The sequence below is a fragment of the Biomphalaria glabrata genome, chromosome 1 (genome assembly GCF_947242115.1).
Source record: "Biomphalaria glabrata chromosome 1, xgBioGlab47.1, whole genome shotgun sequence".
In the NCBI taxonomy this organism is placed as follows: Eukaryota; Metazoa; Mollusca; class Gastropoda; family Planorbidae; genus Biomphalaria; species Biomphalaria glabrata.
This window is the reverse complement of record NC_074711.1, coordinates 74061532-74074319: the sequence shown is the minus strand read 5'-3', so window position 1 is coordinate 74074319 and position 12788 is coordinate 74061532. Positions and strand designations below refer to the sequence as shown.

General features: G+C 31.2%; 2 protein-coding genes across 7 annotated transcripts in view; one reads left to right on the top strand and one right to left on the bottom strand.

Moving 5' to 3' along the window:
• The first annotated feature begins 886 nt into the window (after nucleotides 1–886).
• LOC106074058 (dnaJ homolog subfamily C member 1-like) lies at nucleotides 887–11910 on the top strand. Its single transcript, XM_013234782.2, has 11 exons — nucleotides 887–1068; nucleotides 2746–2847; nucleotides 3108–3154; nucleotides 3345–3516; nucleotides 3891–4041; nucleotides 4446–4550; nucleotides 5458–5606; nucleotides 6435–6551; nucleotides 7009–7072; nucleotides 7373–7767; nucleotides 9525–11910. Exons 1-11 carry the CDS (start codon nucleotides 919–921, stop codon nucleotides 9603–9605), a joined length of 1533 nt encoding a protein of 510 aa, XP_013090236.2. The 5' UTR covers nucleotides 887–918; the 3' UTR covers nucleotides 9606–11910.
• LOC106067227 (putative amine oxidase [copper-containing]) overlaps nucleotides 11010–12788 on the bottom strand; it is a 31880-nt gene continuing 30101 nt past the window's right edge. For all 6 annotated transcript variants that reach the window (XM_056013883.1, XM_056013873.1, XM_056013859.1 and 3 more), the window contains exon 12: nucleotides 11010–12648. In XM_056013883.1, the coding sequence (XP_055869858.1) occupies nucleotides 12475–12648 (174 nt within the window). In that variant the 3' untranslated portion in view covers nucleotides 11010–12474. The remainder of the gene's footprint in view (nucleotides 12649–12788) is intronic.

The following is a 12788-nucleotide window of genomic DNA, read 5'->3' as shown; positions in this document are numbered from 1 at the left end:
GGACCACAGCTATAACGAAAGCGAGTAATTGTTCCTCCACAATAAATTGCTTGAAAATATAAAGGATTTGCATCAAAATCAAATGCATGCCTACTTTAAATTGATTTATTATTAAAAAGGAATAGTAGGCCTAAATTTATTTAGGTAGACAGTGACTGCTGGTAGTCGTAGTCCCATCTCTAAGATATTTGTTATTGACTTAATACGGTGATCCATATTAAAATTAAACGTAAGAATTATTTAGTTCATACAAAAGTACAACATCTTTAGACCCACGCTCGAGGGCAACAGTTATATTGTATAAATACCATACATTTATGTGGTAGACCTATATCTTCAGATCTCGAATTATATCTTTATAATAGATCATTTTAGCAGAGATTATATTGTTATAGATCTCTAGTCTCACACTACATCCCTAGTAGTGGCGAAATAACATTTAATTTAAATTTAATTTTAAATATTGCATAAGCATGAATTGTAATTGAATCAATAGAAATGCCATTAATAAAGGCAAAGGACGAGGAATGTTGGATCTTAAAATTTCATTTTTAGGTGGACCTAGACTCTATGTTTGAATACCAGGCTCCAGAAAAAGCTTTAATCATTATAAAATAAATGTATAGATTCCAAACTGAACATTATATCTAGATAGCCTTGAAAGGCTTTTTTTTTTCTTTCATTTTAAATTTGGCTCCTCCTCCTCTATTCAAGCTGGAATAAACGAATTTATAAAAATATTGTTTTGCTCATTTGTCTGACTTACATGTAATTTATTTGCTTTTACCTATAACATAGATCCATAGTTATAGGCCTATATTTGGCCTATATATAACTTCCCAGTTCGTAACTCAAAAGTCTAGTAGACTAGATCTAGGTCAGTTGCGGAATAATGAAAATAATGATTGCTCCCAGAACATGGCGGCCAAATATTGTGGAGAGTTATTGTTGACGTTGTTGGTCTTATTTGTCAATCCTGTGCATGGATGGGATTCCGATGATCTTGAAATATTTGATCTCGTGGAAGAAATAAATGTTAACTTTTATCAATACTTTGGTATTGAGCAGGTGATTTTAAACCACAGACTAGATTTATATAGACTTTCTACACCTTCTACTTCTAATAATAATAGTAATTTTCTTAACTCACTTACTGATACTCAGCTCGCTGCCCTTCTCCCTGAGCTGAGATGTAGAATTTAGAATAAATAATAATGATTATTGTTTGACTCAACTTACTTAAAATAAATAATAATGATTATTGTTTGACTCAACTTACTTAATACTTTTGACTCTCAGTAGAGCATGGGGCCTCAACAGTACTTTTTAATTTTTTTTTTCTTTAATTTAAATTTAAGTGTAGTTAACTGATTACATAGTTCTTGCATGTACTCTAAACGTCTAAACTAGAAGTAGAATTGGCATTGGGTGGTCTGTAAATACTGCTTTAACTTAACTTTAGCTTATTATTAGGAATGTTGAGGTGGCGTTGACTTTACTAAATTTTGATTCTATACTATATTTTTTGAGTTAGGTAAGGTAATTTCTTCGGCTATAAAAGTGTTTTTTAGTGCTGAAAGAACTCCTCGATGATTATCCATGTCCACCCTGTCATCTTTGCTTCTTGGTCTCCTGATCTTCTCCATGTTTGCTTTGGTCTCCCAGTCTTTCTCTTTCCCTTTAAGTTCCAGTCTAGAGCCTGTCTTGCAATGTTTGTCTGATGTTCTTTTCATTGTGTGCTTGTTTGCTGAGTTGTTTTCCATAAACTGTAGTCTGAGATTTTTTGTGGGCACCTGACACCAATTATATGATGCAAGCATTTGTTAGTGAATGCCTGGAATTGTCAGAATTGTTACTCTCCAAGTCTCTGCTCCATACGAAAGAACTGCTTTCACATTTGTGTTGAAGATTCAGATTTTATTGTGTAGAGACAGTGCTTTTGACCACCCATCAGATCGGCTATAGGGTATTAAAAGCATGTCTAGCCTTGTTGATCCAATTCTTGATCTCTGCATCTGCTCCTCTTTGTTTATGATGACTCCAAGGTAGACAAAGTTGTCAGATTCTAGTAGATTTTTTCCTTGGAGATATGCTAGCTGTTTCTTAGGTATTATTTCTTCTCATCACCTTAGGTTTTTTGTTGATTTTTTAAAAAGTCTTCTTCACTTCTATTGCAAATTTGTTTAATTTTAACTGAGTGTGTTGTAGTTTATGTGACATGAGGCAGATGTCATCTTTGAAATCCAGATTCTCAAGCTGTTTTGAGTCCATTATATGTGTTGCCAGCTGTTGACCTTCTCATTCTCCAGTCAATTACAAATAGGAAGATTGTTGGAGAAAGCATGCAGCTAGGTCTTACTCCTATATTTATTTCAAAGAAGTTCATTAGCTTTCTATTGTGGATTATTTGGCAATTTGAGTCTTCATATAGATGTTGGATAATACTGATGGATTTATCTGGGATACCATAATGTCTCATGGCTTTGTGCTATTATGGTTTCTGTAGCATTGTATTTTTTTAAATGGTGAGGCTGCTAGCCTCATGCCCAACTTTCCTCCTTAACATTGGGCTTGGGAGTCAATCAGGGGCGTCCTACAAATCATGAAATTTGAAACTCTGAGATTTGAGCCTGCAACCCTTTGATGCCAAATGCTTTACCACTCAGTAGCCAATGCCCAAATGATTAAGGTAATTTACATGAACAACTTCTGGAATGCATAAATTGTCTTTTATCTCTTCACCAGTCAGCCTCTACTTCAGAGATTAAAAAAGCTTACAGAAAGTTGACTCTACAATATCACCCAGACAAAAACAGTGCAGAGGATGCTGAAGAGAAATTTAGACAAGTATGCCATCTGTTTTTCATTTTTGAAAGCACTTATTAAAAATAGAAATTTGCAGATTGTTATATTATACACATGGGATGTTATATTAATAAGAAAAACATTCTTATGACATCCCATGTTTATCTTATAACATCTCATTTGTATTTTATAACATCCCTGCATTTTTAGTTTAGTTTTTTTTTAATGAAATAGTAAAATAAAATCTTATAATGACATCTTGAACATTCATAATAAATAAATGACCCAATGGATTCTTTCAGATTGTTGCTATTTATGAAGTGCTCAAAGATGACAATAAAAGAGCAAAGTAAGTCTATTTGATTTCCCTTTTTTGTTTTAAAAAATTCTTTTGTTTATATAGAGCTTTAAGTGTTTTAGAATTTTATTTAAAAAGTTTATTGTTAAAAGAATATATATTATATATGTATACTATGTACACATATATACACACACACAGAGTGCATTAAGAATGTATATCATAATGACTTCTTTCATAGATACAATCAAGTTCTTGTGGAGGGACTGCCTGATTGGCGACAACCCGTGTACTATTATCGAAGAGCCAGAAAAATGGGCATTTATGAACTGGCTATTTTGATGTTCATAATCTTCACACTTGGGCAGTATTTTGTTGCCTGGGCCATTTACATAGAAAAGCGTTTGGTTCTAGTAAGTTTTTTCAGTCTAATTCAGTTTAATTATTAACTCAAAAACACTTAAGTACTAAATGAGTATTAGGAACAAGCAAGGTGCAAGTAGTTTACTTTGTCAAATTCCAGGACTTCAAATGACCTCCTCCTCATATTGTACTGTAAAATACCCTTTTTATCCCACATGTACCAGTAATAACAAACAGACATTTGACAATAAATTTTCTGTGCTCTGTTGGTGAGCCAAATATGGATTCTGGTGTCATTCTGAGGCTTAACCACACAGCTTCTGTTTTAAGGAACTTTCCTCTCATATAATAGATTTTATAAGTTGTTTATTTCTCTTTATAACAAATATGTTTTTTAACATGAAATTAATTCTGTAAATTCTAGGATGAGGTATTAAGTTCTAAGAAAAAAAAGGAGAAAAAAAAGAAAAAGCAAGCTGCTGTTGATGACTGCGTCAGCGAGGAAGAAAGTATTCCAACACCAAGAGTCCTAGATTTGTGGCCCTTTCGACTTTCAGTCTACATTTTTTTTACAAGTAAGTTGCATAAATACATTGAAACTTTAAACTTAACTACTTCCCCTATCAATGATGTTTACAAAATAGCTTTCTTTTCAAATTTGTGCAGATATTAAGGAAATGAAATTCAATCATAAAATACTCTTTTTTTGCCGCAGTTCAGTAATTGAAAAGGTGATAAGACTCACTAAGCTACACCAGGCAGTACTGTTTTGTTGTTAGTTGATTTTAAGCATTTGCAATTGAAGTCACTTATTAAACATGACCTTAATTACTACTTTCACTTCACTTTTGTTGGAGTGAAGAACTTAGCTTAGTGAGTCTAGACAGTATTTCCTATAGCAATGTTTTCTGATTCAGTCCCCTTATAACTTGCCAACTCCTCAGTTTAAAATATTCCTGAAACTGGTCCAACTCCTCAGTATACAATCTACCTGCAACTATTCACTTGTGGCTAGAGGAAAGGAAAAAAAGACAAGAAAGAGAAGAAGAAGCTCGGGCTGCAGCTTTGGAAGAGTCCAAAGAAGGTTAAATTTCAGTTGTTTGTTTTTTTTTCATTAGAAATATGACTCATAACTTATTGTTTGATTTCATTTATTTAAAGAGAATTATACATAAATCTAAGTGTGTACCCCCAAAGAAACCAGCAATACATGAGAATCTAAATAGTTCATTAACCCAATAGCTCCTATTTCCAGTTTTGAAAATACTATTCCAAAACCTAAGCAAAGATAGGTAACTCTGAATAAAAAAATAAAAGTTGAAAAAATAGTAATTTAAGAACTTATACCAATAAATAAATTAAAAACTTAAAAAAATAGATCATAATGTCTAGTTTTAAAAAATATATACCTTTAATACCTTTAGAAAAAAAAGCTCCAAAATATTCATTTTCCCAGGGAGGGGGGCTTGTACACTGGGATACAAGTCTGTTTGTTCAAAAAAATGTTTAAAAATAAATAAAAATGTGATGCACTTTCGTTTTTTGCTAAAAAGTAGTCACCAGACTCTTGCTCTAAACGATACATAATGAGCTCTTCTTATAGGAAAGGTTAAAAAAATTATAACCTCACAACATTCCAGCCTGTGTTAGGGACATAATGTCAAAAAGTTCTGTACTGCTATTGGGTTAATTTAAAACAAAATTAAGGTATTATTAGTAATTGAGAGCAAAAAATTGTTACAAAATGATGTGTTTGAGACATGATGTGTGCTGGTATATCTTGGCTGGCAATTTGTTTTAATTAATTACTAATAGAACCTTAATTTTGTTTTAAATGAATGACCAGTGTAGATTGGATTCATCTTTAATCTTAATTATGTTTTGTTCAAATGTAGACAAAGTTGAAGGAAAGCTATACTTTTAAGAAATTGCTAAGACTATATAGAAATAAATACATATATTCATTTGGTGTAGTTTTTATTCTCTCTCAGAATTCATCAGAAAACCCAAGAAAAGAGCTCAAATGGAACTGCCAGAATACAGCAGTGAAATGTTAGCGAAATATTCAGAGCCACTGTCAAATAAAAAAGAAACTCAAACACTTGAAAAAGATATTACTGACATGTCTTCAGTCAAAAAAGTTAGTAGCTTATGTATTGTGCAAATGTTAATAGACTTTTATAAATATATCTTAACATGGTGTTCTTTTTTAATGTGTGAGAGAAGGTTAAAGCATTTTTCAAAAAGTAATTATTCTTTGGCCCTATTATACCTCCACAAAGCATGAATGCAATGCCAAGAATAGATAACAACAAGAGTTACAGATAATCATTCCTGAGTTTACCACTTATGGTTCATGTGGCACTGATCTAGCCAAAGCTTGCGGACTTGACATTTCATCAAAATATAGTTATCTTATTGTTCTGGCTGTTGTAAGAAAAGTTTCGATTATCTTAGCCTTGTTGGAAATGATATGTAAAAATGAGTACAATTCCTTTCACTTCAGTAAATGATCAGTTTTGAATCAGAATGAAATAAAAAGAGGAAAAAGCAACATTATTAGGTGTAGGTGCAATTTTTATAATCATTTAGATGGCAGAATGAAAAACTGGTTCTTTTACTTTCTACTGGTTAATACATTTATTAGATCATGAACTTTTGTAGGTAAATGGAACTCAAAATTGTTTGATTTAACTATAACAATGTTTGCAAATGGATGTCTGTATCACAGAAATAACTTTGGAATGTGCAGCAGTACATTTGGGTTTGTAAAAGTAATATCCAGGGTTTTTAAGACACTGGGTAGAAAAAGTTCAGGGTAAAATATGTTATTCCCTATACAATTACAATTCTTTGTTTGCAATAATTTCTAAACACATACCTTCATATTAAAACAAAAGGGCTATAAAAAAAGGTTTGACTTATGTAGAATTAAAACAAAAAAATTCAATTGATATTGTTTCTGTAGGGAGACTGGACTAGTGAAGAACTGGTTCTACTTTCTAAAGCAGTGAACAAATTTCCTGGTGGAACTCATGACCGCTGGGAGAAAATAGCAGAAATGGTGGGACGAACTGTGGCTGATGTAAGAGAATAATGTTTTTGTTGTTGTTTTTTTTATGATTCTGTTTTGGTGACATTAAATACATGCATTGGCTTTGTTCAACTTTCACAACTCTTTATTGTTGTTGCTTTAAAAGGGCCCTTTTTTATCAGGATACAAATGTAGGGGGCGCTACCCCCCCCCCCCCCAATAAAAATCTAAAAACGTATTCCTTACAGTGAAAAGACCATAAGATAACCTAATGATTTTGTTATTAAAATGTAAACAATTATTTAATTATTTCTTTATATAATATCTAAAAGAAAAAAATACAAACAAAATTATTTGAAAAATCCCTGGACAATAAAGTTAAAAATATTTTCATCTACACTTTTGAAATATGAAGTAGTCTGTAGTCACTCTTCTACTAACTAATATGCACAGTGTTCATTGTAATATTTTTTTATCTGTTGCTAATGTTAGGTTGTTGTTTTTTTAGGTGACTGCTAAAGCAAAAGAGACTAAAGGAAACTACAGTATGAATCTAAGTGACTCGGTACAAAGTAGGTTAAATGTAACATTCTGTTGGTGGTTAAGAAATATTTTATTTTTTAGCCTTATAAATGGTCATTAATATGAAAGGAAGTTTTTTTTTCTGATGTGACTTTCTTATCAGATAAACCATTTTCATTTTATATTTCAACCATTTAAAGTTCAATTAAACAAATATTTTTTTATGCTGCATTTCTGTAGTGCAAACTAATATTAAATCATTTTTTTAACTTTATTTAATAGATTTTCGCTATTAAATTTCTCACAATTTATACAAATATAATGATAAATTAATAATAATTTTCTTGTAGGTTCATTTAGTAAATCACTTGGAAATTTTTCAATTAGTGACTACATCATCACTCAAAATGAGGATGGCGATGACATTCTTGTACCTTGTGATGAGAATGGAGAGCCTACTGTCAGAAAGCGTCATAAACCAACAAAGATTGAGAAAACAGCTGAGAGAACTCTTTTAATAACACAGAGCAAAGAGGAGAATCCATCAGTTCAAGCAAATGTGAGTTCATCCCTGGCTAAAGGACCTGTCAAAAATGTTCTAACCATTAACAGTGATGTCATCAAATCCAAAGAGCCTTGGACACAAAATCAACAAACAATATTTGAATGGGCTCTAAAGCAGTATCCTAAAGGAACAGAAGCAAGGTGGGATAAAGTAGCACAGCATATACCTGGGAAAACTAAGGTAAACCATTCTAGGATCTGAACTTCTGAGTTCCTTAAAGGGAAACTCCGATGGTTTTTCAAATTTCAGTTATTGACATATTTAAATTCTGTGTAAATAGTTGTAATAGTAAACATTTTACCATTTTTTATTTAAATGCTTAAAAACATTTATATTTAATAAATTAGTAAATTCTTGACATCTCAATAAAAAAACGGGGCTCTTTGAAATTTTGTTTTTAGCTCAGTCACACGTCACTTCCCTAAACAATATTGAAAGAGAAACAACATTTAACCAATCGTATCGCTTCATTCTTACAGTAGCTGTTAGGCTTAGTGACAGCCTAGTCCAGAGCTATGGTACAGTTATATAGGCCTATATATAGATAGATCTAAAAGCATTAGGATAACCAACTTGAGAAAAAAAGTAACATTTTCATCTAAGCCCCTCCCTGTCCAGTGTGTCTGACTGATTCTAATTTAACAAAATGGTCAGTGTAAGGCTAGTCTAGACTAGTGTAGTCGGTCATGACAAGACAATCAAGTGATAGTGTTTGTTGTGTGTTGAGTGGTCAGGTGAGAGTTAAGCATGTAAATCTACTTTCTACACCCCTTTTTTTTTTTTTTGCTTACAAGATCTAACTGCATAGACGAAGATATATTTCTTTCATGAGAATGTAAACTTTACTGTATGGTCTCCCGTTATACAGTAAGTCATTAGATTAAATTAATAGGTTAGTGTGATGTCGCATAGAAACCTGGTGAAAATCTGATCGTTTTGGATGCGCAGGAAAATTACATAAGATTACATCTATTACTAAGTTATTTTTGCAAATTAAAAAAAAAGAATAATATATTCATTATCTGTCAATCAAAACACATATTATATAAAATATTTTCAAAACCATCAGAGTTTTCCTTTAAGGAGGAAATACTATATCTTTCCCTTTACTTTGTTTACAAAAACTAAACCTAGTTGTAAAGCATTTAATTGCTTTTTTCTTTTGTGATCTGAGCACAATGGATGTTTGAATCTCAAATTTGAGGTTAGACATTTGGGTTGAGTTAACACTCAGATAACATCAGTAAGTCAGGCAAATGTGAATTATTAGATATGCACAGTGAAGTTGACATTATTTTCTTTAAACACTCAAATGATGGATCATTGATTCATCGAAAACAAATATAATCTCATCATTAGCACTGTAAATTTCTTAAGAGATTATAAAAGTAATTTCAAAAGTAGTAAAATTCTCCTTTCATATCTTTTTGTCTGTGTGGCTGATCATGTAAAGTGTATCTGTTTCTGTGATTGATGATTAATGAAGTGTGGCCAGCACAATGGCCAAATGCTTTTAATGTTTTCCTCAACTGTCAGGTACTCGTTAGAGTTAGTTGGATATTCCTAAAGAACCTAGAGTTAAGAATCCAAGTTTTCACCATTATCTTTTACTGGTGACACCCTCAGTTGGAAAACCAAGCGCTTGTGCACAAGTAATTATTTTAATAATTTGATTAGAAAATTTCATAGATGTGAATAGTGAGATGTTATAAATCAAATGGTAATTATTAACTCTTTTATTGATTCTATCACTGTTAGGTATAAGTAGTTATTCCTTGTGCTGGTCACATGACATTTTTAGCTGTTATAAACAGAACTTTCAAACTTGACCCAGTTTACCACAAAGATCAGTTTCCCTTTTTAAAATATAAACTTATCATTCTTATTTTAGATTTCTATAAATTTATAATTAAATCAGCTTGTATTATTTTTCACAGGAAGACTGTATATTAAGATTTAAAGAGCTGGCAGAACTTGTTAGTAAAAGGAAGAAAGAGCAAGTCAATGTCAGCAAATAGCAGTGTTTAGATTGGACTATCAAATAGCAGTGTTTAGATTTAGATTGTAGCATTGTTCAAGTCAAGTCTGTTGCTTTCATCATTTAAAAGATGTGGGCAACGCATTTGAAGGAAAACACAGCTATCAAATAAACTAAGTCAGGCAAAGTTTCATTTACAAACTCTTATAATTTTTTTTTTATAGTAGACTTTAAAATTTCTGATGTTGATATTATTGTTTACTCTACTCTGTTATATTTGAATGAGTGAAACAGAAAAGTTATAAAGCTTTTACTTCAAGGAAGACTTGTTCTCTGGTCATAAGTATTACACTTATGTGTCATATTTTCTCAGTAATTGTGTAGATATTTTCTCTGTAGTTATTGCTGTAGATTTTGTCATGACATTTGCAAGTCTAGTCTTTTATTATTTCAGCTTTTGCTCTAAACTCATGTCCATAAAATTATTGTAGGCTGTGGGGGGAGGGCAATTTAGTTATAGCCTATTGAAAAAGTGAGCTCTTCAAAATGCTTCATCATTAATTTATTATTCATTAATATTCATTTCTGAATGACAGATAAGTTGTTGAATTACATGTCAAATAAAATGGTAATTTATTGATTTGTCAAAATATCTGAATAAAAAAATAGATCTTGTTACACTATTTCTTGTTTGGGAATTGTAAGGTGTTTGGTAGATTTCAACTTAAACCTTGCTAACTACCTAGATCACAATGTGATGTAAATGTTTCTTAGAATCTCTTCTGTTTTATTGTAGTGTATATCTTAAGTCATTACAATGTTGATACCTGTTTCTGGTGAGCTGTTAAACTTAGAAGGCATTATGTACATTTTTTTTTCTAAAGGAAAAGAAATGTGAATAACTTTGTTGATATTCCAAGATTTTTCCTATCACTGGTAGTATATGAATGAAGAAACTTCTAGAGTTTTATTTTTTTCATACTAACAAAGTCACTAAAACATTTCAGTTTCCACATTGTCACTGAGTTTTTCTGTGAAATATCTTCCTTTAGATGATAACTGCAAAACATTGTATTTATGAACATGTTGCTAAAAGCTGTTGATTTTTTGAGTATTCATGTCAACCAAAGTGAAATGACACCACAAAACTGCTGTGTTTCTGAATCATATCGTGTTGAATGATTTATTTTTTTTGTTGGGGTTGCGAATCCTTGTGTATTATTTAGCAGTGACAGGGTAAAGTACTTCTAAAATATAAGAATTCACTGGGTGAAATGGAGTGATGTCATTAAAAAAAAAAAATTAATTTTAGAATGCCCAGTTAAAATAAAAATTAATTCTAAATTGCTTAAAACATATAAATTAAGAAAAAATTTCTACAGATTGATTTACATGAGCTATCAAACAATAATAAAGTGTGAGGCACAGAATGCAATCAAATGTCTCAATATGTTTGAACATTTATTTGTAGTAAGTAAGTATGAAAACATGTATTTAATGCATGGTACAAGATGTCTATAACAAAAAGTCTGAAGTGAACAAATGACACTATGTACAGTATATTTCAAAGATGACCATAAATTTAAAAATAAAAACCTTGCTATTGTGTAGCAGATTCATTACAGCATCACCTTTGTTTTGTTTCTAATGAACTTGGTTCATTGGTTCATCAAATCAAATGAATCAAATGTTGATGAAATGAAAACTTGAATATGTTTATCTTTCTTGTGAACAGGTTTTTTTTTATATGATGTTTTATGTGATCGCTTGGTTGTAATTATTATATAGTAAAATTATGTGTCAATATGGTTTGATACATTAAATTGGAGATGTCAAAGGTAAATTGTCATGAAGACAATGTTACTTTTAAGTTGTTAAGTGTACAGGGATGCATCAATGATGGCTGGGCAAAAAGAAAATATGTCTACAAATAATTTTAACCTTTTTTTTTCACTTTGCTCCAGAGTTTTCCAGAACATTACATGCTATTCTAAGTCTCTTTAATGTAAGGTTTACTAGTAATACAAACAAGGTTTGTTGTTTTAATGATAAATGAAAACGTCCAGTAAGGATACAGTGATTGTTATCAATGAACTAACTGTTAATCTGCATCAGATATTTTATAGCATGACAAGTTAATACTTTGTTTAATGACATCAAAACATACAAAACTGAATTTGAAAGCAATGAGAAATAGAGACAGAACAAAAAATCAAGATAAAGTTCAATGACAGGAATGTTCATCCACTGGATACAAAATGACTTTCACATCCTACAAAATAAACCATTGAAGCAAGAGAACAACTCAAATGTAGACACAATTAAAAGAAAAAAAAAAAAAAAAACTTATAACTAGATGTGTTCCTACTTGCTCTGCCATACTTCCCTGAAGGAATCAGCCAGTTCTCTATCACACTAACTTTCATACCTATACATCTTTGGTTTCTCATTTTAACAAGTACAGTAACTCCTTATAATCAGACATGCACATTGGTCAGAAAATCTTAATTGAAATTGTATTTCTTAGGTCTTCATTGACTAGTTCAAGCTTGATGCCAACAACCGACATTTCCACAGTGTTAAGTTTAAATATACTTATTTAAAACCCTAGTCAAATAGTTATAGTTTTATAGTACCCCCAAAAAATCATGTTCCCTCCCCCTATAAATTTGCATAAAAGCAGGGTCACAGGCATTTAACATGACACTAGTTAAAATCAGCATATTAAAAATATAATTTTAAAAAAAAACGGACATCAATCTAGTATAGACGATATCACTTATACAAAATACTAGGCCAATGTTCTTTTTTTCCTAATCATTGTTTATACTTTTTAATAAAACTGCCTAATCCTAGTAACAATAGAATACTAATTGTAGATATCCTAATAATTGATAACTATTTATCAACTATAAAATTCCTCTAGACAATCTACTTTCAATGACAATATCTGGGTTTTCTTGTAGTAGTTCATCATAGTCCTTAGCAGTGTTGGGCATTGAGCAGGTCTCATAGGAGTTACCATTCCTTTCAACTCTCACGCCCTCTGATGGGTTCTTGGGATCCTTGTACTCGATTCGTATCTAAAAAACAATATAGGTCAGTGTTACATTTTAACATTCTTCAGGAAATAAGTTGCGTTTAGATCAACAGAGCAGTCTAATAACCGAACTAATTTATATTGCTACCAAGCTATTCCGTCATGTATGCAAAACACAGAAGA

What these genes read in the sequence shown, in the direction of transcription:
- LOC106074058 (XM_013234782.2), top strand. Translation starts at nt 919, where the DNA reads ATGGCGGCCAAATATTGTGGAGAGTTATTGTTGACGTTGTTGGTCTTA. An exon ending in CTGAAGAGAAATTTAGACAA is followed by an intron (nt 2,848 to 3,107) that starts GTATGCCATCTG and finishes GGATTCTTTCAG; the next exon opens with ATTGTTGCTATTTATGAAGT. An exon ending in TAGAAAAGCGTTTGGTTCTA is followed by an intron (nt 3,517 to 3,890) that starts GTAAGTTTTTTC and finishes TGTAAATTCTAG; the next exon opens with GATGAGGTATTAAGTTCTAA.